General features: G+C 36.0%; 1 protein-coding gene across 2 annotated transcripts in view; it reads right to left on the bottom strand.

Annotated features, from left to right (window-relative positions):
- Positions 1 to 25446, bottom strand: part of LOC116903800 (gamma-1-syntrophin) — a 281407-nt gene that overhangs the window by 149755 nt on the left and 106206 nt on the right. For both annotated transcript variants that reach the window (XM_032906505.1, XM_032906495.1), the window contains one exon: positions 8757 to 8795. In XM_032906505.1, coding sequence (XP_032762396.1) covers positions 8757 to 8795 — 39 coding nt within the window. The remainder of the gene's footprint in view (positions 1 to 8756; positions 8796 to 25446) is intronic.

Consider the following 25446-nt stretch of genomic DNA (forward strand, 5'->3'; position numbering starts at 1 on the left):
CCCGATTCCTTTACATCCCCCTCCCTTCAAAGAAGCAAACCCAAAACCAAACAACAACAAAAACCCCACAAATATACAAAAGTAAAATTTACCACGTACAAGCAAAGACTAATAAGAAAAAAAAAATCTAAAACACAAAGTCCACAAAAATACCATTGAGTTCATTTTGTGTTATCCAACTACTTTTAGACATAGTGTTTGCCTGCCCCAAGGTATGACTGCTAAACCCAGTGACTCTCAATTTGATAAATCTGATATTCCATTTCCAGAAGGTATCAGCTACACTAGCTTTTGGTTAGGTGGGAATACACATCTACTTTCCACTCAGTACTGGAACACCGATTAAATCCATACACATTTGTCCACACTGTTACAGTGTCTGTGTGTGTTCTGTTCTTTCTTTGGAGTTGTCTATCACATCTGGCTCTTGCAATCTTTCTCCTTCATTTTCTGCATCAATCCCCAAGCCTTGATTACAGAGATTTGATTACAACCTCCTATATATTACTTAGTGCTCCAAAGTCTCTTATTCTCTGCATATTCAATTGTGGGTCTCTGTTTTAATTCCAACAAACTACAATAATATCTCTGATTGTTGAGTGATGGATTGATCTTTGAGTATAAAGGTGTTTCAATGAGTCATTTTATTGCTGTTCCTTTAGCCAAACAATGCTGATAGATTTTTTTTTTCTAGCCACATGAACCAGGTTCTTGGCCATCTTAGCAATGTTGTGTGTGGGTTTCATCTCATAGAGTGGTCCATAAGTCCAATAAAAATAGAATTGGTTATTTACTCCCATAATAATTATTCCACTATTGTACCAGTGTATCTTGCAAATAGCTTGCTGTTTTATGTCACAGTGTTTGCAACCATTGGACTTCAATTATACCCTGCAAAGAATGTTCCTGTAGCTGGACCCAAGTAATGCTACTTAAGTCAATCCCGATGGCAGTGAGGGCGGAGCATGATCCTCACTACCCAATGTTCTGGGTTCCCAAATGAAATACACACAATCTTTATACTTTTATATTCCTTAAACAGCTCAATGGCAAGGCCACTTCCTAACCTCCATATGATGACCATCTTCAGATATTCCCCAAGTTATTACTTCCTAAAATCAATACTACATCTTTATTGCCCTGGACCCAGACCTGCAACCTTTTCCCTTTTTGGTTGTGTTCCCCAGCACCTACAGGACAACTCTCTCTCTCTCTCTCTCTCTCTCTCTCTCTCTCTCTCTCTCTCTCTCTCTCTCTCTCTCTGTCCTCTGCGCCTCTCAGCCATGGTGTCTCTCTTCTTTCCCCTGCATGGCAACTATTCATCTTCTTGCTCCTTCCTCAGTCCTTTGCCCAGGAATCCTAAAGTCCTGCCTTTGCCTCCCTTTCCAGGCATTGGCTGTCAGCATCTTTATTTACCAATCTGAACCAACTGGAAGTGGAACACTGCAAACAGGATTTGGGGGAACCTAATTAGCGTGAGAATACAAGAATCTACACTTTCCTGCAATTTAAGTGCTAGTCAGTAGGGTTGAAGCTTCTAGCTAGGTACCAGATTAATTTCTCTGTGTTTGATGAAATAAATCAGTGTGACCTTCAGCAATAGGGCCTTAACCATCAGATTGTTGATAGCAACCAGTAGTTTGGCAATAGTTTTTGATGTTAGGGGGATTCAGTGGAATACCTTTATACAACAAATCAACAACATGTAACCCATTCTGAACATTGGAGGCTTTATTTGGCTACAGGGAGAATATCTCAATATAATAAAGCCCATAGATAAGAAATCTAAAATTAATATCATCATATGTGGAGAAAAGCTTGAAGCAATCAAACTGAAATAAAAACAAAATAGATATGGCCACTACCCTCACTATTTCTCAACATTATATTCAAGGCGGTAACTAAAGTAATAAGGCACTGTAAAAAAATTAAAAGAATACAAATAAGACAGAAAAAATATAACTACTCTTATGTGCAGATAACAGATACATTAGTAATCCCCAAAATTCTACCAGAAAATGTTTAGGAAAAATAATTCAGAAATGTGACAGGATTTAATTTCAATTTGTATACAGCAATAACTTTTCTATATACCAATAACAAGCATATAGAGAATGGTATGGGCATACTTCCTTTAACAATAGCCTCAAATAAAATAACAATTTCAGGAAAAAACATAAAGTACTTAGGTAGAATTAATTTTGATAAAATTATTTAAGATATATTACAGAGGTACACTAATAAGAACATTGTGCTATTTACTTCCAAACAGACTGACTAAAAATGAGCTGGACAAGGACAACAGGAGGCCTCAACACAGGACAACTAAGAAATATTGAGCTCAGGAGAAATACTCTTTCTAGGGAAGAGCACATTGGTTGATTAGCCAATATCAAACTGTCAGCCTTGAAATATATATATGAAACTTAATATACACTAAGTAGACTGTACTGATAAACCTAAGAATACAAATACATTATATTACATATACACACACACACACACAAAGAGAGAGAGAGAGAGAGAGAGGCATGTATGTAAATTCATTAATGATCAAGAAGGAATGAATTTGAAGAATAGCAAAGAGGATTGTAAGAGGCAAAGAAATGATGTAATCATACTACAATATCAAAAGATATAAAAGTAAATTCTATACAAATTATTTTAAATTAAAAATCAAATCAATAAAAAAGGATTATTCCAAAGAGTATCATATGCAAAATGTTTTAAAAGCATACAATGGAACATCTAGGAAATATCATTACTGAATGTTTCTATCTTTGGATAGACAAAGATTTATCAAATATAATGCTTACAGTATACCATCATATTTGAAATTTGAACTTCATAAAAGTTAAAACCTCCTGATCTTCAATAATATATTGCCTGGACATCTTAGAGAAAATGACATAGCATATAGCAGTGAATATGATAAGAATACAACAGTATATTGAACATCATTAGTCATAAGGGAAATGTAAACTTGAGAGATCTCAGTATTCCATAGTGGCTGAATTTTCAAAAACTGTACCACATTGCTATCTTTATACTGCTGATATGAACGTTCGATATTAAACTTTGGCAAAATAATTTTGTAACTGATGAAACACCCAACATATGTGTCTAACTATGATCGATCTATCCACTCCTCTATATTTTCTACTTAAACAGAAAAAAAGCCAAGTACTGCCCCAGAGAATCCTTAGGCAAAGTTATCTGGATTTACAGAAGAGAAAATGTGCTACAGCCATTGACTAGAAACCACTGTGCAGGAATACGATGAGAGCTGACGCACACAGTACCTGGGAAGAAATAAAATGACTGATGCAGCTGAAAAGAAGCAGGTCAGTTTGGTAAAGCCACAGAACCAGAGGGCTCTCTGCTCTCTGTGCCAATCATTGCCTTCAATAGTGTTCAGTAAGTCTTCACAGCTTTTTGGATTCCATGTTCATGACCATTTGGTTCTGATCACTTTTTACAGATATTTTTTTAAAAGCACATTTGTTTCTATAGAGAAGCCAAAATATCAAAGTGTTCACTCCTATGTTTGCATGACAGCTCCACAAGTAATTTCTTTTGGTTCCCATTAACTGTTGACCTTTTCCTCATCTATTCAAAGTCGTCAACCTACCTTCTATCTGCTGCTTCCCCATCTTGAGAATATAAATGTGAATAAATTATTATAAATATTTTCATGTGATTAGTAGAGTTATGCACACTACCTTCTGAAGCATTGGGACAGCCGCAAGACATAGTTTATATTGTATGGACTTCTGCTAAGTTTAGCAGCCTCACGTCTAACTTCAGCCCCATTAATCATGGGAGTTGAATGATGAACTTAACTCAAGAGACAGGATGGATATGCCCTATTATAAATAAGTCAGCGTAACCCATTCTGAGCTCAGAGGCACATGAAAGTAGTTCCAGGCAGTAACAACAACTGAGTGTGTGAAAGTGAGTAATAGACTTTAAGTTTTGTTTTGTTTTCGTTGTTTTGGATCATCTGTAAATCCACATTTTGATTCCAAGTCCTGTTCCTATGAAGTAACTAAGCTTATAGATTCTTCTTTTTTCTGGTGATGGGATTGTTTTGTTACTATATAGTTTAGCTACAAAGCTCTGAATTCAGTGGTACCTGAAAGCTTAACTCCTGTTGGTAGTAGGATAGCCCAGCAGGGAACACCTGATTCTCAACTTCCAACTTCCTGTGGACTTTGCCTTTTTTTAATTCATTCATTCATTCATTCATTTATTTTTACTTTTCTGATAGGTAGAAAGTCATGTATAGCATGAATTTACAAACAAATCTCACAGGATTCAGACTTCCGTCTGTGGGTATCTTGAGTTTATTACAATAAGACACTTTATGAACACACACACACACACACACACACACACACACACACACACATGTTGTGTTACCTTGAATCTATGCTTGAAAATTCACCAGCACTATCAAGTGGTGGAAAACTGAGATGAATCAATTCATCATGGTCAAGGCTAAGGCAGAAATCCTGTGTGAATGCTAAGCTGTGGGATGACCTTGTCTCTCTCTTCTCATTTTATTAAGCAGGAATTCCTTTTCTTGTCTTTTCTTTCCTTTAGGATTTCCTATGGAAATATGCAGTTCACTGAGAACTCCAAAGCTGCAATGAAGATTCTGAAGGCTGATGGATTAGACTTTCAGGATTGGAGAGAGTTGGAATGTTGCTCATCCACAGGCAAATTATCTTCAGCTATCTTTAATTTTCTTCCTAGACATTCATCACTCATATCTGTATCTGACATAACATCTGGCTATAAGGATAAGTGAATTAACTTCTTAGACCAGTAGTTCTCATAAGTCAGAAGCTAATTTCATCAGTAGTATTTGAGACCCATTCTAAAGACTTCCTTACTTTCCTGTCGCCTGTATTCCTAATGCCCAGTAATATATTAGGTAAGGGAATTGATTTATGACTTTATGCAGCATGCAGACACCATGGATCTATATTTCTATCATGGTCACTACCACTTACCTCTGAATGAACCCATTTTCCCTTCAGAGTAGAATGCATAATAGAACAGTATTATATAGTGCCAAACAATTTGTTGTTTATTCTCTAAGTGATTGTACATATGCTCATGCATGCACCTGGGTATAAAAGCCAACAGTCCGCACAGGGGCTCTGTTCAAGTAGAGCCACTTGTCTTAATTTTTGAGACAAGATCTCCATTGGTTTGAGGCTCATAGCATAAAACAGGTTGAGAAGACAATGAATCCCAGAGGACTACCAGCATACATTTCCACAGTGTTGTAATTAAAAGTCTATTCCAGGATGCTCAGGCAATTTGTTTATGTTTTAAATGTTGAAATTATAGTATAATTATATCTTTCTCCCTTTCCTTTCCTCTCTCCAACTCTTCCTGTTTATGCCCTCAAATTTTCTCAAATTCATATCCCTTTTTTCTTTCATTATTATAGCATATTTTTATATTTATATATTTATATATGTATAATTAATTTATTTTTCTTTAATTATTACAGTATACATACTTATATATGCATATAAACTGATTATATGTATATTTACCACCTTCTCCATCCCTATAATGGTACCTGTATGTTCTATGCATATGACTTCAGGACTGACTATTTGGTTTTGGATAACCAGTTGCTGGGGCTCTTTTTGAGAAAGAACAATTTTCTGTCTCTCAGAATTCCCTAGTTGCCCTTAAGTTCTTTGTCCTTCCGATGGTATCATGATCATTGTTATTCTGGCTAGGAAAGTCATATATTGTGAAGGAAAATTTGTAACTTCCACTTTTTTAAACCAGAATAATTTTATCTAGATTCTAAATATTTGTTATTATACCCACAGATTAGTGTAATTTTGACCCCTCATCAAAGAGTTCTCATTGCAAAAGGTAAAGAATCTATCAACCACAACCTATCAAATGCAGAGAATAAGAGATATTGCAGTGCTAAGTCCCACATAGCCATGTAAGGGACAGACTGACATGCCCCCTCCCAAGAAAAACAGAGCCAACAGGGTGGGGACACCCACAAAACTTGTTGGTTGGAGTGAGAATAAAACATGTTTGTATACTAATGTACATATTTACATGCACAGTCTTTGAGGAATGTCCTCTCTGCCAAGGTTAATGGCTCCATTATAGTCAGAAACATCAGGAGGTTGGGTGTGGTGCTCAGTCACAGTCAGTACATACAGCACAATTTCTGTGTACAAGGCTCAGAGATATCGAGGAAGTAGTGGGAAAAGATTGCAAGAGCCAGAGAAGCCACAGCTTATGTCTGCTAAAAACATCAGGGAATCATGAGACCTCATCAATATTGGTGCCTAAACAAGACCTGAACAATGATACCAATGGACATACTAACATGCTTTTTTGTTTTCTAATGTGTGTTCTGTGTATTGAACTCAGGTCCTCCTGTTTGTGATAACTACTTTGCAGTCCAATTTACTTCTCAAGTCCTCTCTATATGATTCTTATAGGTGGTGATTCCCTAGGTGATGAGAAGATCTGCCAGTTGGGACAGCAATCATTCTATGTTAAAACTTGGTCTAACAAGTGACCAAAACCTTATTTGATTTACATATACATATGCTAATTTGATCTGGACCCTAGAAATGTTTATGTTAAAGAAATATAAAACTAAAGCTAAGCCAGTCATAATTGGCAAAGAATATGGTCATATAACTTGGAACTTTCCCATGAAATAGACTGAATAAAGTCAGTTCATTACTGTACTGAAGCAAGCATTTATTTCCATTTATTATTTTTCCATATATATTTGTCCCCAACCATGTTCCAACTAAATTCCTTTAGTTTAGTATTTCCTTATTTATGAAGTTTCATACTCAAATTGTTAAAAGTCTCTCTTTTGCCTCATAGCAGTAGTGTTAAAATGTGGTTACCATTTTAAGTAAAGAAATGTTGGGAGATTATTTAGGTTATGAAACACAATAATAGCTTTCTAGACTCGGATTCACATGCTGAGTCTAGAAAGAAGATGGCAGGGAGACCTCGGAAAGTCATTCATAGATGAAAGAAATAGTTATTATTTTAATTTTTTTAAGATACACAAGCATCACAGATTTTCATTTTTATCTGGTTTCCAACAAAAGAGATTCATCTAATGATGGCTGTTCTGGCTTTGTCTCCAATGGTTGTTTCTTTATATTAAAATACTTTCTTATTCAAATACTTTCTTATTCAAATGCTGCCCCTTCCTCTACCACAGTCATATGAACCAATTATATTCTTCTGAAGTTGTCCCTTGAGACCACCAGAACAAAATGCTGAAAACAAAATGGAGCCACATAGGAAACCTCTTAGATATCACTGCAGACTTCAAGATTGATCAGACACTCTATGGTCTGGTCTTCACTGAGTTAAATGACTCAAATATGCAGTAGAAAACATGTTGACTTTGGCATCTTTTTCTACCCTTTGAATCTAGCCATTATCAAATAGGCTCACAAATGAAGGTCTGTGTAAGTAGGCACAAGTCAAAGATGTAGATCAAATCTTTGTAGACACACAGAATACTGCAGAGATTGGCTGTTCCCATACTATTTCTTTTATAAACAGTTTTGTGAGTGAATCTTGGCCAGCACCACCAATAGTCTCTACTAAAAATGATGCTGTTATTCACAGAAAAATGTATATTTAAGAATTTAGAAATTCTAATGATAAGGGTATATATTGAAGATAAAGATTTAATATTTAATGTTCAAAATATATGTTAAAATAATTGACTTTTTATATAAGTGTTGCAGAGAAGAAAACTGGATCTTTTCAAGTTTTTCAAGTAAAATGTACTTCAAACTTTTTAATGTATTGAAAATGATGCATGCTTAGATGACAAATGACAGTGGTAAATCAAAATTGATATTAAGAGCAATAAACTTGTTAACCTGCTGTGTGAATCAGACATTATTTTCAATCTATTCATTAAGTTAAACTCATTTCGTATACTGTCAACATATTAGCACTGAGATCAATTTACAGGATATCTTCTAAAATTAAGATAGGGAAGGGGGATGCTTGGGGGTTGGGGTGGGGATGGGTGGGGGAGACCATCCTCTCAGAGGCAAGGGGAAGGAGGGAGGGGTGAAAAACTCTGGGAGGGGAAACCAGGATAGTGAGGCAACATTAAGAATGCAAATAAATGAAATGATTTAATAAGAAAAAGACTCTGATAAGGAAACCTGGAAAGAAAATAAACATGCTAGCTTCAGTAAACAAAACAAAACAAAATTAACATATACTAGACCCTGGTGAGAGGGTTCAGCAGCTAAGAGCACTTGCTCTTTCAGAGGAGCAGGGATTGGTTCCAAGTACCTATATTGCATTCACACCCATCTGAAAATCTAGCTCTAAGGCCCTGACCTCCTCTTCTAGTCTCTGTAGATACAGCATGCACAAGCATATATGCAGGCAAAACACAAAATAATTTTTAACTTAAGATATACTAATACCATCTTACAGAAATACTATGCCTAGATACTCAGCACTATGCAAAAATCAATATAATTATTTTGGCAAGAGTAGGTTTTGTCTTAGATTACATATCTTTAAAACCCACTTTTTACATATTTAGTGAAGGGGATATATAAATTTTTCTCTGAAGATAGACTATAGTACCAATTATTTCTATATAAGAATCTGACGGCTCCATGATTACCTTCTAGAAAAGACACATTGAAACAAAAATATGACTCAATGTTGCAAGCACTATTTGATCTTACCTGCTGGTTTACAGGAAAATTTCTGTTGATTTTTTTGATCTGTAATGATAAATTAATTAATATCAGTGAAAATAAAATTAATAATGAAAAAGGTCCCTGAATATTTCTGATGATCTATTTCTAAGAGTTACTTTACATAAGCCAGGTGGGTTTATGCATGCCTTTAATCCCAGCATTTGAGAGGCAGAGGCAGAGGCAGAGGCAGAGGCAGAGGCAGAGGCAGAGGCAGAGGCAGAGGCAGAGGCAGAGGCAGAGGCAGAGGCAGAGGCAGATTGATAACTGCAGTTAAGGACAATCTGCTTTGGACAGGAGTTTCTAGGCAGCCAGGGCTACTTAGTGAGGACCTCTCTCAAAAACAAGGCTGGGTGTAGGTTACGCTATATTAAAAGGTACCTCAACATACTAAACTCATTGCATATAAACCCATTTTAATTAGAGGTCATGCATCGTATCAAATATAAAGGTTTTTAAAACTTATTGATTATTTTCATTTATAGGAAATCAGGATTTATTTCATGTGATATAAATGAGAAAAGGCAGGCTTACTATTTGAATTTATACTACGATATCATAGAATAGTACATTTACTTGAATATTCAAAACAACAAAGGAAATGAAAAGTCAACAATTAAAGTATAATATATGTATTTTCAGTCAGAATGCAAACAGAATAAATTTTATTTTAAGAAAATATAATGAGTTACATTGCATAAGAATCTAAACTCTTCAAGGAGCACCTCCTCTGAGTAAAAACAAACTTGAATAGAAGTAGACGCTCTTAAATGACAAGCATGGGCAGCAGAGTGCTAGCTGATGAACTCCACTATTCACCATCAAATTCAGGGAGACATCTTAACACCAGGTTTATATGCTATAAGCTTATATCAAATTAAATAAATATAGATTCATTCTTTGATAAATTATGTTATTGACATGTTTTTCATTTTAAACTTTCTGGAATTATCTAGTAAATATGAATGTGCAATCAGACGCCTATAAGAACAAAGTTATAAAAATCACTAATCTCTCCTCTACAAACACAAACTGACTTTTAAGCTATTTATCATGTAAAATGTAAAACTGAAAGAAAATTTGCCAATGAATATATTTTGAGCACATTTTGAGAAGTTTTATACAGAAGCCCTGTTCTTCCTCCACTGCTATAACAATGTTAACCTGGTCTGGCTAGCCTTACCCCACACTAGGGCAAGTATCTGCTTACTCTATTTCTTTCACATCGATGATTACAATTTGGAAACAAAGACAGAGACATCACATACTAATCAACCAGATTTCACTGAGCACTAGTAAAACCACACTTTACTTCTTTCCCTTTTAGAAATAATTGTAGAAATGGATGAATATTTCATATGGACTTTTTTTACTCAAAAGAGTGTACCATCAAGAGTCAAAACTTGAATTTTTAAATTTGAAAAATAGTCTGAGAATCCCTGTGTGGCAACTTGAGTATTGGCCATATAGACAGGCAGCAAAGGGGAGGAAGAAGTAATTGTATAGAACATGCTGAACTCAGGCAGGTTATTGCACCCTAGGACTCAGATATATTAGATAGGATGACACTTCCAGATGTATTTATTGTATTACATGCTCACAGAAACCTAGATCAAACAAACTCTCTCTCTCTCTCTCTCTCTCTCTCTCTCTCTCTCTCTCTCTCTTTCTGTTCCTCTGTTTCTATCTCTCTCTCCCTCACTTTGTAAACTTAATTGAGGGATTAAAACACATTTAATCAGAGTCAATGCTATTTATGATAAAAAGCACTTTAGAATGTAATGAGAAAATGACCTTTATAACCAATAAAGTGAAAGATGAGAAACTCATACTAAACCATCATACTCAGTTGTTGTGGTTTGCCCAGGAGTTATCTGTATTTTGATGCTAATTCCACTGCCCCAAGGACAGCTGCCTAGTCACTTACTCAGGAATCAGGTGACTTCACCAGAAACTTCTCCCCATTGAATTTATAAAATACAGGTGAAGGGCAGGTACAGGATAGAAGAAGGCCGGTTATTGGAAGAGAAGGAAGGATGGGCGGGAGAGAAGTTTGAAGGAAAAGGAGGAGAATAGAATGGAGGAGAAGAGACAGGAGGGGAGAGGCCGAGAAGCCGTGGCAGGACAATGGAGGCTGACGTAAAGATTCTTCTCTGTGTATTTACAGATTGTTATTAATATTCTTAAGGGATGGATGGTACTGGGCTTTGTATGTTTAAGTGGGCAATTATATCTTACCAATTGGGTCAAAGATTATTGTGTTGTGTGTTCTTTTATGTGAGGGTTTGAGTGTATGAAAGTGTGCGGTAGCTGGAGACACTGGGCCGCTGCGATGAAGTTGGGATGTGTTTCCACCAAGCTATGAAGCAGATATCTTGGGGCACCTCCGTGCTGGACCTAGTGAGATAAAAGACCGATACATTTTTATTTTTTATATTTTTACAACAACAGATGGTGAACCAATTTGATGGGCAAGAATCCACTAGTAATCCTAAGAGTTGAGAGAAAGTTTTTATTTTCTAAGTAAGAGGAGGCCAGCTGTTAAGTCATGTTAAGTCATGTTAAGTCGTGTGTTATCTCACGCACTGGAATTTAACAAAGAAACTGGGAAGCAGCCTGGGCTGGCAGGCTGTAGGGTCCCCTGCTGTGTGATAAGTAATGGCAGCTCAGAGAGTTAGAGATTAAAAACTGCTTTTAAAAGAAAGTTGTTTAGAAAGTCTTTCATATTCTTTTTAACATGGGCTCCATGAGAATTTTGGGTTGAAATTCTAGTCAGATAAGCTACTTCTTAATTAACAGGTATTATTAAAAGGTGATTAAGTTTGTTTTTAGAAAGAAGAGAGTAAACAGATTACCTGAATCAGTGGGGATTTTCATCCACAGTTCAGAACATAGGGAAAAATTAGTCACTACCTCCAAGTAGAGAGTTGTGATGAATGTCCATAACACCAAGCAGAGTGAATGCAGACATATATTATAGAAGTTATTAAGGTTAAAGAGAAATCTGTGGCTCTGGGTAGAGAGCTTAACAGATGGATATATTTTGGGCTAAAGTCCTGAGTTTTAAGTTACTTATAGGTTTTAGAATTGATAGAAGGTATTTAACTTTGTTTTAAGGAGAGCAAAGAGATTACCCAAATCACGTGGGGATTTTCATCTATGGTTCGGAACTTAGATAGGGAAAAATTGGTCACTAACTCCAAATAAAGAGTTGTGATAAATGTCTGCAACACCAGGGAGAGTGAATGCAGGCATATATTATAGAAGTTATTAACATTAAATAAAAATCTGTGGCTCCGGGTAGAGAGCTTAACAGATGGATATCTTTTGGACTAAAGTCCTGGTTTGATATGTTGCTTATTGATATTGGAATTGATAGAAGGTATTTGGTTTGTTTTATGAATTACCCCGCTAAAGGCCATATGGCTCATTGATGCCAGCTAGCAAGGGTTTGTGGTTACTTTTGATATTTACTACAACAGGAAGCTCGAATTCTCTTCATTTGGGCTCCACGGGAATTTTGGGTTCATTTCCTGATATCACAGAGTACAAAAGCCTATCAGGCTCATTGTTTAGCTTACTTCCTTTTTAAAAAATTGTTTAATCTTCATAATGGGTGTGACTTTGAGTTTTATGGTTATATTATTACTCTGGGAGAGAGTGTAAGATACAAACTTTTCTGGTTACAGACTAAGGAACACAGTATTTTGGGAGAAAGATTTTGTCTTTGTGTTTTTAAAAAGTGTGATTAGCCACTGGAAACCTCACAGAGTCATACTGATCAGATTTGATAGAAGTAGACCACATGAAAAAATTGATTCAGAAGAATCAAATGAGATATCTGGATTCTAAACTTTTGTCTTGAGAGTTGTATTTTGCAGAATGTGCCTACTTGGATTCCTGGTCTCAAGGACTCTCAGCTGGGTCCAGTCAGGACACATCAGCTACAGCATTTGCTTCATTCTTCTTACCCCCAAGGGTATCTCAAAGTCCATGTATAGGTTGAAGAAGTTATAGAGGAGTCATTGACCCAATTTCCTGGACTTTGGGGGGCTGAAACTGGTTATTCTAAAGTTGTTTTTCTGAGGAATTTAGAAATGGTTGTAATTTAACAGGGAGGAATTAGCTAGATTGAGTTGTACGTAATCTCATTTGTTAACTAAGCTAAAATCATATCTTTGCTTTGATATAGAATTTATTTGTAAAAGTTTAAAAGTACAAGGTTTAGAGCCAGTCCTTCTATTGATGTCCTTACAAATTTCTGAGATGATTACACATGTGAGTTAAGGGCCAATAGCAAACATATTGCTGACTTTGTGAGAGTACTTTCAGGATATTAGTAAGATATAAAGACAGCTGTACAGATTGTCTTATATAGGTAGATGGTTTTCATAAACATCAGAAATCCACAAAATTTGAGATTTAAAGTTATTTATCTTTTGTTGAGATATATCTGCTCCTAACAATTCCCCTTTGGTGGATTTAATGAGGAATTTGAACATCTCTACCTCCCCGTGAGGCAATACTTTGTGGCTAGGCAGCCACTGGACAAAACTACCTATTTCATCTGCAGACTATTCTGTCCAGAAAAGGACAAATTATACAGAATAGTTGACTGATGAACTCTGCCAAGACAGAGTGATCAGCCCTTCAAAATCTGCATTTCAAGAGTCTGTCAGTTGATTTTGGGCCAGAAGACTGTAGACTTGTGCTCACATGTTGCTAACGGGACTGTGCTAGTGGAGATTTGTCTCTACAACCTCTCAGTTCTAGAAGCCATGTTAGGCTTCCTATGTGTATAGATATTTGGTCATTCTCAGATTTCTGATGGGGTTGAAGACTGATTATAGTCTCATAGCCTATCAGGCTGTTTAACTCTAAATATACATATTTTATTGGATAGTTATCAGATAGTATACAAGCTAGCCAAGATATAATACAGATTTTAAGCATTTCTTCAGCTGGCATGGATAACTAAATGTTCTGTTTAGTTGATATAGTGATGGACTGGGTGTTGACTATATCATATGCTTTATAAATTGTAGAATGGTAATAATTGTACTCAATTTATATAAGTGAAAAGGATTTTTAACTGGACAAATAGGGGGAACTGTTGTGGTTTGCCCAGGAGTTATCTGTATTTTGATACTAATTCCACTGCCCAAGGACAGCTGCCTAGTCACATACTCAGGAATCAGGTGACTTCACCAGAAACATCTCCCCATTGAATTTGTAAAATACAGGTGAAGGGCAGGTACAGGATAGAAGGAAGCCTGTCATTGGACAAGAAGGAAGGATGGGTGGGAGAGAAGTTTGAAGGAAAAAGAGGAGACTAGAATGGAGGAGAAGAGACAGGAGGGGAGAGAGAGAGAAGCTGTGGCAGGACAATGGAGGCTGACGTAAAGATTTCGCTCTGTGTATTTACAGGTTGTTATCAATGTTCTTAAGGGATGGATGGTACTGGGCTTTGTATGTTTAAGTGGGCAATTATATCTTATCAATTGGATCTAAGATTATTGTGTTGTGTGTTCTTTTATGTGAGGGTTTGAGTGTAGGAAAGTGTGCGGTAGCTGGAGACACTGGGCCGCTGTGGTGAAGTTGGGATGTGTTTCCGCCAAGATACCTAGCAGATATCTTGGGGCACCATGTTGCTGGACCTAGCAGGATAAAAGACACCAATATTTTTACAACAGTCAGTAGTGAATGACTGAAGCTTTCTCCTATAGTGGAGAGTAAGACAATGTGCAAAGGTTAGTTAAAATTATCCTACCTTAATATCATAAGGACAAGTACATACAGAGAATCATCAAAAAGGAAGAAAATATAAAATGCAACTATTAAATGTCATTAAAAGAAATTAAAGAAAGTGTAAAGAAATGTGACAACAGTATATGGTAGTTAATTTTTACGATTTCCTATTTCAGGATAACTATCTTTCCAATACACAGAATCAGTGAAATTCCTGATATACTTTTCTTTTTCTTTTTCTTTTTCTTTTTCTTTTTTTTTTTTGAGGAAATAGAGAAACTCTCTCTCAAGCTGGATTTGTCTCACAGATGTGGTGCAAAGCCTGGCTTTGATCCTCCACACTGGAAAAGAAGACAAAAGATAAACATCCTTGAATTTAAAGGGAATCGGAAAGGATCATAATCACAGAAGAAATTTGAAAAGAGAATTTATTCACATCTTCTTTAAGTACATTCAGTAATGTTTGACAGCTTGCATTTGACTCTATTTTTATTTTGTTATTTCCTTTTTTTTTTTTTTGGTAAGGTTCCCTCTAACTATTAATGATATACCCTCTAACTATTGAAGATATACCCTCTAACTCTTGCTCCTCCTCTTACCTTTTCAAAAGAATCCTGAACACTGATTTCAAATTTACTGTAAAGCATGGGCAAAAACACTGGATATGGACCTCTAATTGAGCATACACACACATTCACACACACACACACACACACACACACACACACACACACACACACTCACAAACACATGAGTATGTGGACAATTGGAAGAGATACTAGCAACTGTTCTCAGCAAGGTGCCAAGTTCATGCATGCATATTGATAATGAAGAATAAATTTGGATCATTCCTTTTATATGTAAATATCAACTCAAAGTATTTCCGCATTTTAAATATAAAGCCCCAAATTAGCAAATTATATATATATATACATAGATAGATAGATAGATAGATAGATAGATAGATAGATAGAGAGATAGAGAGATAGAGAGATAGAGAGATAGATAGATAGATAGATACATATTTTCCTGGAGAAAAATACAAACTAATAGGAAAACATAATGTGGCTGACAGCTTCTCAGATGAAGCTCTTAATCCACAGAGGTAAGGGTAACTATACTGTAGATCCCATAGTGCTGCAAACTACAGCTATATAGAGGATTACATAAACACAGATAATCCAAAGAAAAAAATGTTGAATTGATTCTAATTCATATCTACTTGAATTTTCAAACTTTGTACAGAAGTCAGCTTGATACATGGAGCTACATGGTCTTTAGGTGGAACAAATGGTCCTGATGAACAAGAGTTACCTATTCATAAACATTACCAAGATGATCATTGAGGAGAAACATTTCTTCAGATCTCATGAGCAAGTATGGCTAATATTTCTTTAGCTAAAACATAGTTGCAGCACTTCCAAACCTCCTTACTTCATCCCCTTGCAGACTAAATAATCTCTTATTCTTTATTATTGTTGTACCCATACATAAACAACAGCAACTTTATGAGTGCCTTTAGTGTTGCTTGTATGTATTTGATTTTATGTGGCTAATTTCTGGGAAAGACTAATTCTCTCCTTTTCAACACTCACTAATTTTCTGTAGTACACCTTAGCAATGTGTTATGTAGGATTACCTTCATGTCAATTAGTGTCATTATTTGGGTCTCTTTTAGGAAGCCATATTATTAAATTTTTATGGTTGTTTTTTGGTTTGTTTTTTATTGGGTTTTGTGGGACCTTGAAAGGCACCCTGGTTCCCAGTTGAGCAAAAGCTAGAATCCCCAGTGACCCTGAAGGAAAGTAGGCATTTCACCTGACTTCCAGGAAACCAGGTCCATCACTAGTTGCAGCCCTCCATAGATGTTTGGCCATTAGTCATGTAAGGGCAATGCCCCAAACCCCACCATAGGTAGTGGATGTGACCACAGGTCACTTTTGCTTAAGACAGATCTCTACTATAATGAGGTACCTAAAGGCCTGGAGGCTTAGCCAATGAACTCTGTTCCCCAGACACTCTTCCCTACAAAAGGTATTTAATGTCAGGCCCACCTTGAGAAGTGGGGTACAGTTTTATTCATCCACTTTCTGCCATGATAATAAATGTCATAAAATCAAGGACTGCCTTTTTTCATCAGGATCTGCCATGGGGAGCTATAGAGGCCTCCCTGTGTTCTCAGCCATGGCCGCCACAACCACCAAGTGTAGCCTGCCACCACTGTCAAACCAAGGAAATACCCATGTACTCACACACACATACACACTCTCTCATATTTTCACATAGTGCACACATATGCAAACTCATATATACTCACAAACGCTCATGCAGATACCCACACTTACACAAATATACACACTCACATGCACTGAAGCATACCAGTGTGATTGATAGCCTGAAATATGCTGTAACTATCCAAACAACCTCTGTTCAGAAACTCACCTTTAAAGTATTCACCTTTGTTTGTTTCACCAAAATCAAGAATGCAGACATGCATGGTAATTGGGGGCCAATGATAAAGTTTTTTTTTTGTATAGTTTCCAAAAATGCAATAAATAATCCCAAATCTTAGGGTATGAATATCAAGCACTTACAGAAGAATTCAAACAGAGAAACTACCTTCAGGTATGCAGTGGTGAATATGCAGTGTTATCATAATGGACACAGATAATGACTTAAGATGCTACCTGTATTGTGACGATAAAATTGGAAACAGTAACAGGTGGCAGGGGGCTTCAAACTAGGGAAAACAGAGGAACATAGAGAGGAAGGACAAATAACACCTGGTTGTTTAATAAGGCTGGAGGAAGTGTATCATAATATTTTGTATTTACCTAATATTTTACAACACATACACAAGGATTAAAGAAAATCAAGTCTCTTGGGCTAACAGTCTTATTCACAAGAACCACAGACTAACAGAAACTGTTGCACCAGAAATGAGAAACCTCTTTAAAGAGTTGGCCAGGATAGTCCAAGTGCTTCCCAGAAAAATATAATTATCCAAGTATCCTTTGGTTGGCTCTCAGGGTTTGAGGAAGGCTTCTTATTGCTGAAGACACAATACTCATTGGACACATGGTTCCAATGGATAGAGCTAGATCTAACGTGAAATCCTCTTTCCTGTGGTACATATTTCATTGTTTCAGAAAAAAATATGAAAGCTTCCAAAGGATGGGAACAATTGAATAGTCTTACACAGATGAAACACCTGTGACTGTAGCAATGATTAGCAAGACATGTATGACAGTACTACAAGTGGCACTCATACTTCTGTAGCAAGTAATAGGTGTCCAGTTACACACACAGCCCACTTAACAAAAAGTAAATCATGCCTACTTCTGGAAACTTAGGTGGCTGTCTGGGGCTAGTGAGGTCATGGACCTTACAGAATTATCTAACCCCATGACTTTGCTAGATGAGCATAATTTCTCACTACATCGCAAATTTTATCTTTGTATCCACACATGTAGGTAACACTCATCAATGAAGCATCCTTTATAGTAAATGGAAATCATCACCTTAAACAATGACTGGATGCTACATGGAGATCTATGGGTTGTGAAGAGCTCAGGCCCAATGGATACATCTACATGCTAGCTCCTGCATCTATGCTCAGGGAATATCACAGAAGAGATGGCAGAAAAATTGTAAGAGCCATAATACTAGAAAGTCTATTGTGAAACAGCCTCTCCTAGAAATACCTCCATAAAGAAGACAAGATCAGACATGTTAACATGGAATGAGAAGATTCTTATGGGGTCTTAGCCTTAGATAAAGAACTAAAGAAAATATTGGCTGCTTGAAAAATGATTAGCTTCTCTCACAAAGCAATCAGCCTTTCTATACAAACAACAAAATCGATTCAGCAGGTTCTACTTAAAACCCCCTTTGTGTGGGTGGCTGGGGCCCACACTTGCATGTAACAAAGACAAAGAAAAAAATGCTATCATCTGGATGGTGAAGGGCATAGGTTTGAGGAAGGATAACTGAGAGAAACTAGAGGAAGAAAAGGGAAAGAGGGCTGAGGTAATTATTTATTTATTTATTTATTTATTTATTTATTTATTTATTTATTTATTTATTTATTGAGACAGGGTTTCTCTGTGTAGCCTCAGCTGTCTGGGAACTCATTCTATAGACCATGCTGGCATCAAACCTCCCTCCCAGGCACTGGGGATAAATGTATGTACCACCACCACCCAGCTAACTGATATAATTCTATTTCAATCAAAAGTATTTTATTTATTCCCTCCGAGTCTTAAATGAAGAAGATAATCTCACCTATGCTAACTGGGCATACTAAATAAAGAAAAGTGTGACGACTTTTGCACGAGTGCTTGGGAATGCTGCCCTCACTTCCTATTTTATCTCCTTGGCTTTACATTTCCATTTCAGAACAAAGGAAATGCAACAGAAACTGGCAAATCAAAGCAGTCTTTGTCAGACATTACACATGATCTTTTGACTCTCTCTAATCACAGAGTACATTTATAATTTCTCTTCATTGCCATGTCTGTCACCACATGGAATTCATATGGGTGTTATTGCTCTATATTGTATTGGGTAGAGCCTATGCTCTGCTGGTCTATTCCTGGCATGGGTCCACACTGTGAGTCATATTTAAGTGGATCCCCAACATTTAGGAGACTGTTGGGGCCAGTGTACTGAAGGAAGACCTGTGCATTGCTTTTAGCTTTGAGACTGATGATCTGTATGCAATTAGAGGCAAGGAGATAAGTTAGACCAACTGATCAATGGTGCAATCTTCAATAAACCTGTCAATTTCTAGTGTAAAACTTCCTTGAAAATAACAAAACTTTAACTTCCAGTGTTGACTTTACCGGACATTCATTGTTCCCTTTTAATAAAACACCTCCTGACACAGATGCCAAAACGAAGAATAAAACTATGATTGCTACAGCTTGTTTATAATGCACCACCTGGCTCCCTCTTGCTTTTGTTTCGACTTAAGTGACTGTAGTTATTTGATTTCACTGACATAACCTAGCTTTTTAACTGACAACTACATGACTGACAATTCCATTACAGTGTAGAGGAAAAATGATGCAGAAAACAAGACGTTAGCTAGAATGTACATCTAAATATTCAGCATGGTCATGAGTATTAAAAGGAAGAACTTAAGTAACAGCCATGCCTATTTGAACCTCATTCTGCAGCCTCTGATCATAGCCCGAAGTTCATCTTTAAAGACACTTGTTTTCTGAGAGACTTTTGTTGCTTTAAAATTATAAAAAATGCTGTCTTATATCCCACACTAGATCTGGCACCATAGTGCCCCAAGATAACAGGTAGATATCTTCATCTCAGTCAGCAAAGCATCTCACCCACTCATATCACACTTCAGATGTCTTCTTTCTGAGCCTGGCAGCAATCTCTCTACCCATCTAGTTCCCAAGGCAGGTTGCCACCATACTGGAAATATACATCCCAATTCTGTGGTGGCCTGGTGTCTCCAGCCACTACATACTCTCTTGAACTTAAATCGCTGCATGAAAGAACACACAGCACAATAACATCTGATCCAATTGATAAGATATAATTGCCCACCTAGACCTACAAAGCCCTGTACACATCCATCCCTTACAAATATTCATAACAACCTGTAAATGTGCAGAGAAGAATCTTAATATCAGCCTCCAAGTTCTCTCCACTCCTCTCCTGCCTCCTTCAGTCTCCTCCTCTCTCTAAAACTTTTCTCCCACCCATCCTTCCTTCTCGTCCAATGACAGGCCTCATTCTATCTTGTACCTGACTTTACCTGTGTGACATTCTACAGGCTTTATTCTTCCATTATAATCAGTTCAACTACAAGCTCATTGGTTTGACAAAAGACCTCCTATTTATTTTTATGCTACCTTTTCACAACCAATATCATTATTAAGAATGATGTCTTATTTTTCCACTTGATATTTTCCCCTAATAGTAAAAACTCACTCAAAGAGAAAATATATGATTTTTAACGTGTTAACTATAAAGAATGTAGGAAGAAAGCTGAAATAACAACTGATTAAATTCACATGTCTAATTAATATCTGTGCCTCTTTTTTGAATCCTAAAGGGATTTACCCATTTTTCTGAGAGCTTATATCATCCATGGCTGTTTTCAGCAATCACATATTTTCTGTATTAAAAAAGGTGGTGGTTATTAATTCACTTTTCAATCACTGTTCAGAAACTTTTCTCACCTTATTTGTACCACCATAAGTGCTAGGAGAAAGATACCAGCTCCTTCTTTAAATCTTCATAGATTTTCATATTCATGTTCTGAATACCATGAAGTGAGTTTGTACAAAATTTTATTTTCCTTTGATGAAATGGAGACAGATATGTTTGGTTTCACTTATCTATTTTTCTTTTTTTTCCTGAACACTCAAGTACTGGTTTTACAAACTGCAGGCCAGCTACTACATGATCACGAGGTAGAAAAAAATGAGGCCAGACAGTACTATAAAGGGAATAGAAAAAAACACCATCAATACAAGAGGAGTTTTTGAAGAAATTCCTAGAACCACTGAGAGAGTCAGAGGCTATTGTGATTCAAAAGCTTTGTCTGACAGAAAGTATTTTAAAAAATTAGATTTCTCAATCAATACATAAGATTTATCTTACTTTAAATACAGATCATATTGTATAAACATTATATATGTGTGTGTTTATGTGTGTGTGTTTCTAAGCTTACACATATGTGTATGCACATATTTCATATAGCTTAATTTGAAATATTTTACTACAATAAATGCTACTATGGATAACTTATGTTTGAATCTATAATAAGAGAGATTGTTCTCTCAGAACACTGATATCATAATTTCACAATTATGAATTGAAAGACCTGAGTGAGGATACTATCTGAAGATGGTTCTAATGTTACCTGTTTCCTCAATAATACTTCCTAAGAACAAACTTGGGTGCAGACCTGCAGCTTCTTCATAGCTTAGTCACTACTTAAAATTTATTTTACTGAGTTTTCGCATTTTCCTTAAGGTACAGATACTCAAATAGCTACTTTTCAGAATCTCAGTAATTAATTTATAAAGCAATTATTCCAAAGATATGTAAACACATAACCTTCTATGCAACAGATACCATCACTCATTAATAGCTTCTGAAATAGCTTGGTTTAGCTTAGAAGGCACCTCAAAAGAGTAACTGAAAAAATTTGGTGCCATATAAAAGACAAAATTTAAAGAGCTTATTTAAATTAAATAATGTAACTTAAATTGATATTACTTATGAGATGGAGTTTCAGCTTCACATAAATATTGAGAAGTTGTATTCTAACCAAACTAATGATACCAACTTTTCAAAGTATAAAAATACTTCTGAAAAGACAGGAGCTGTTAACTTTGGTGGATAAAAAGTATTTTGAAGCTATGTTGTTTTCAGGCCTTATATACTTGAAACTATCTTGCTGTACTGGTTGTTATCCACTTCCAATTGCAATCACAGAAATCACAGACTTCTATTACTATGATGTGTGACAAATACTTGTTTTTCTACTAGAATTCAAGTGTATGTACATAGTGTTACTCACATGGTAAAGGATTGTAAGAGATGTTTTAGATAGTATTGTGTTGTTCTTCTAAAATATGACCTCTTCATAATGTGTTTCTTATACTCTATTAATAACAGTATTCTTACCTCACATTCATTTGAATGTATTAGTAATACCCTTACAGTATCCAAGATAAATCAGTGCTACATTAGGGAAAATAAATTATAGGCACTTTGCCGTGGAGTAATTTTACCCAGAGCAGGCCGAGATTTAAATCTGTATTTCTCTCTCCCTGCATCTCTAATTGTCCATCATTTCCAGAACCAGTGTTACAAGTCTGAATGCCACTTGGATGATGTTTGTCCCTTTGTCTGTGTCTGTCCTTAACAATGTTCTTTCACTCTGTATATATTGGGCAGCACAGAAACCATTACATGGTGAAGGAATCATCTTTACAGAAATCTCTAACAGAGTTTTACAAGAGATTAACTCACTGACTCCACTGACCCAGATAACAAATGAGCAAATGTTATTGTGCAATAGCCAAATGGTGCGTCCATAATTGATGGTGCATATTTATTATATAAAGTTGCTTTTCAGCATGTTGTTTTCAGCACATGACTACATTATTTTTTCTACACACAACCATTGGTTTTTTTTTTTTTTTTTTTTTTTTTTTTTGTGTTCGCACCAAGGAAGAGAACATTTACTTAATAATACAGCTTTGGCTGTAAAAGCTGATTACATGGAGAATGCCAGGCAATTAAGTTTGATTGTTGTATTGTTTTCTTAAAGGTAGGTTAAACAAACAGTCTGCATACCCAGTAGGAAAGCAGTCAAAGTCTTAAGTAACCTGACGGGTGTATTATTGACTCCAGCTGTGAGGTTCAGCCTACATTCCACTCTCCTGGAATGTAGGCAGTATTTTTATGTATTCTGCTTCCACACTCAAAATCCAGCATTTAGTGACTTAGTGCTATTATCTTCATGGATAGTAGTTATTTGAGTAGAATTCAGACCTACAAGATTTTTGCTCTTAAAGTTCATGTTCAAGTAAATGTGCCTATCCTTTTAGCGTTAAAACCTTTAAAATACATAATACTGTCAATTCATTGCCTTGTTTAATAAAAGAAAGCTACCAACTAAAGGAAAACTATGATTGCTGTCATTTAATGAGGGAATAGTCAATGACATAACTCTAGTAACAATATGCAATTTAATAATGACATCTCCTTGAGAAAAGTATTTCTGAAACACTTGTGAGAATGTGAATATTTTCATATCAGCCCACACTAGTTGAATTGTCTGCATTTACTGGTTTCTACATTATAACAGAACCTGCTACTTTTCCTTTCTATATAGATGAATATTCTTACTGTTGCTCTCGCTCTGTTCTTACTCACTAGTCACCTGTAATCCATACTCACAGTTCATGTATCAATGTGTCTTTTAGCTACACACAGCCTCTCGTGATCCTTCATTCCATGAAACAGAAATTTCAACCTCATTTATGTACATAATTGATTTCAGTCATTCTTCTTCATTTGGCTTCTTATACCACAAGGGCAGACATGATCTATTTTTTTTTAAGTGTTACATCCTAGTACTTAAATTCATGTAGTAGGTTCCTCGAAAGAGCATGAGTGAATAAATGGGTAAAAAAAGCCAAAAAGTCAACAATTATGTCAAAAAATGTTAATATCTTAATACACACATATATGTAAATACAATTTTTATCTTAAACGTTATTAGTTTTCTGGAAAAGTTACACATATGACAGAAAGTATCCACACACCAAACAGTTCTCTATATTACTAAGCCACCATTCATTTCTTTACTATAGACTCTTGAGTACAAAAGTGAGACCATTGTACTGTTGACTGAAATCTGTATGCTACTTTCATTTATGTGGATTTTCAGAGATCACTTCCAAGGCATACCCTTTTCCATGTCTCTTCTGGTTCTAGTTATTTTGCAAAAGTTCTCAAAATGGTTTGGTCATGAAAAATTTTAAGTCCCTACACATCATGGATCTAGTAATTCCAGAAGGCTCATTAGTTAGGATTTGTGAAAATGTCTTCTCAGGTAGAAGCTGGGATTACAGATTTTGAGAGATATCTAAAATGTGATTGCTATCAGATCTCACATGAACACCGTGTTAACTCCCTTGGTTGCTCTTATTCTTGATCACTTTCCTGAATCTTATCTGTGAAAATTCACTACAGGACAGTTCTCCAGTTTCTTCATTCCAACCGTACATGGAAGATCTCAGTTTATACTAAGAAACTAAATAATGAAATAAAATATATTTTCAATATCTATAAATTTATATTAAATATACTAAAGTAGCTTTGAATTCTCTGTTGTGTAACATTCTCATCAAAATGTGAGACAAATATTTGATTCTAATAGCTGTTAACAAATAACTGACTTTTAAAAGTAATACCTATCAAATATGTTTTTCACTTACATAAAATCCCTTATTTAAATATCATTATATCCTAAAATTAAAGGCAAGAATGGTGCTGTTTCAGTCTTTTTATTAATTATTCCATTAATCAAATAATATCCCACTTCCTGGTTACCCCTCCACAAACCATCCATCCAACATTTGCTCTCTCCCCCCTCTACTTGCCTCTATGAGAGTGCTCCCCCATGCACCCACCCACTCTTTCCTGCCCCACTGCTCCCTATCCTGGGGCATCAAACCTTCACAGGACCAAGGTCCTCTCCTCCCATTCATGCCAGACAAGGCCATCCTCTACTGCATATATATCTGGAGCCATGGATCCCTCCCTGTATACTCCTTGGTCGGTGATATAGTCCTTGGATCACTGGATGGTCCACCCTGGTAAAATTACTTTGGTCACATTTATCTCTGGGTTCTATATGCAATCATATAGGTCTTCCTGTCTGTTTGCTTGAGCAACTTGATGGTTTTGTTACTATGTATTGTTCTTAGTAGAAGATGAGTTCAGGTATAATGCCTAATTGCATTTTTTAACTAGATTGCATTGACAGTTGAGGGTACAGTCTGCTTCCATATATAGACTACAAAATTAGTATGTTTCTAGTTTTGTAATGAATGCCATGGGTTCATGGAGACTGCATTCATCCTGTAAATTGATTTTACTAATATTTTCACAATATTAATTTTTATAATCTGTCTTAGTCAGTGTTCACTAGAATCACAGAAATTATAAAATATCTTTCTTTATTGAGGCAATTTATTATGATGACTTAGAGTCTGTAGCCTAACTTCCCAACAATAGTCAACTGTGAATGGGAAGTCCAAGAATCTAGTAGTTGCTCAGTCCCATGAGGCTAGTTGTTTTAGCTAGTCGTCTGTAGAAGTAGATTCCAACAGATGAGCTGGCAAGTAAATGGAAGCAGATGAAGAAGAGTAAATCT

Source organism: Rattus rattus, chromosome 1, assembly GCF_011064425.1.
Source record: "Rattus rattus isolate New Zealand chromosome 1, Rrattus_CSIRO_v1, whole genome shotgun sequence".
Taxonomy (NCBI): domain Eukaryota; kingdom Metazoa; phylum Chordata; class Mammalia; order Rodentia; family Muridae; genus Rattus; species Rattus rattus.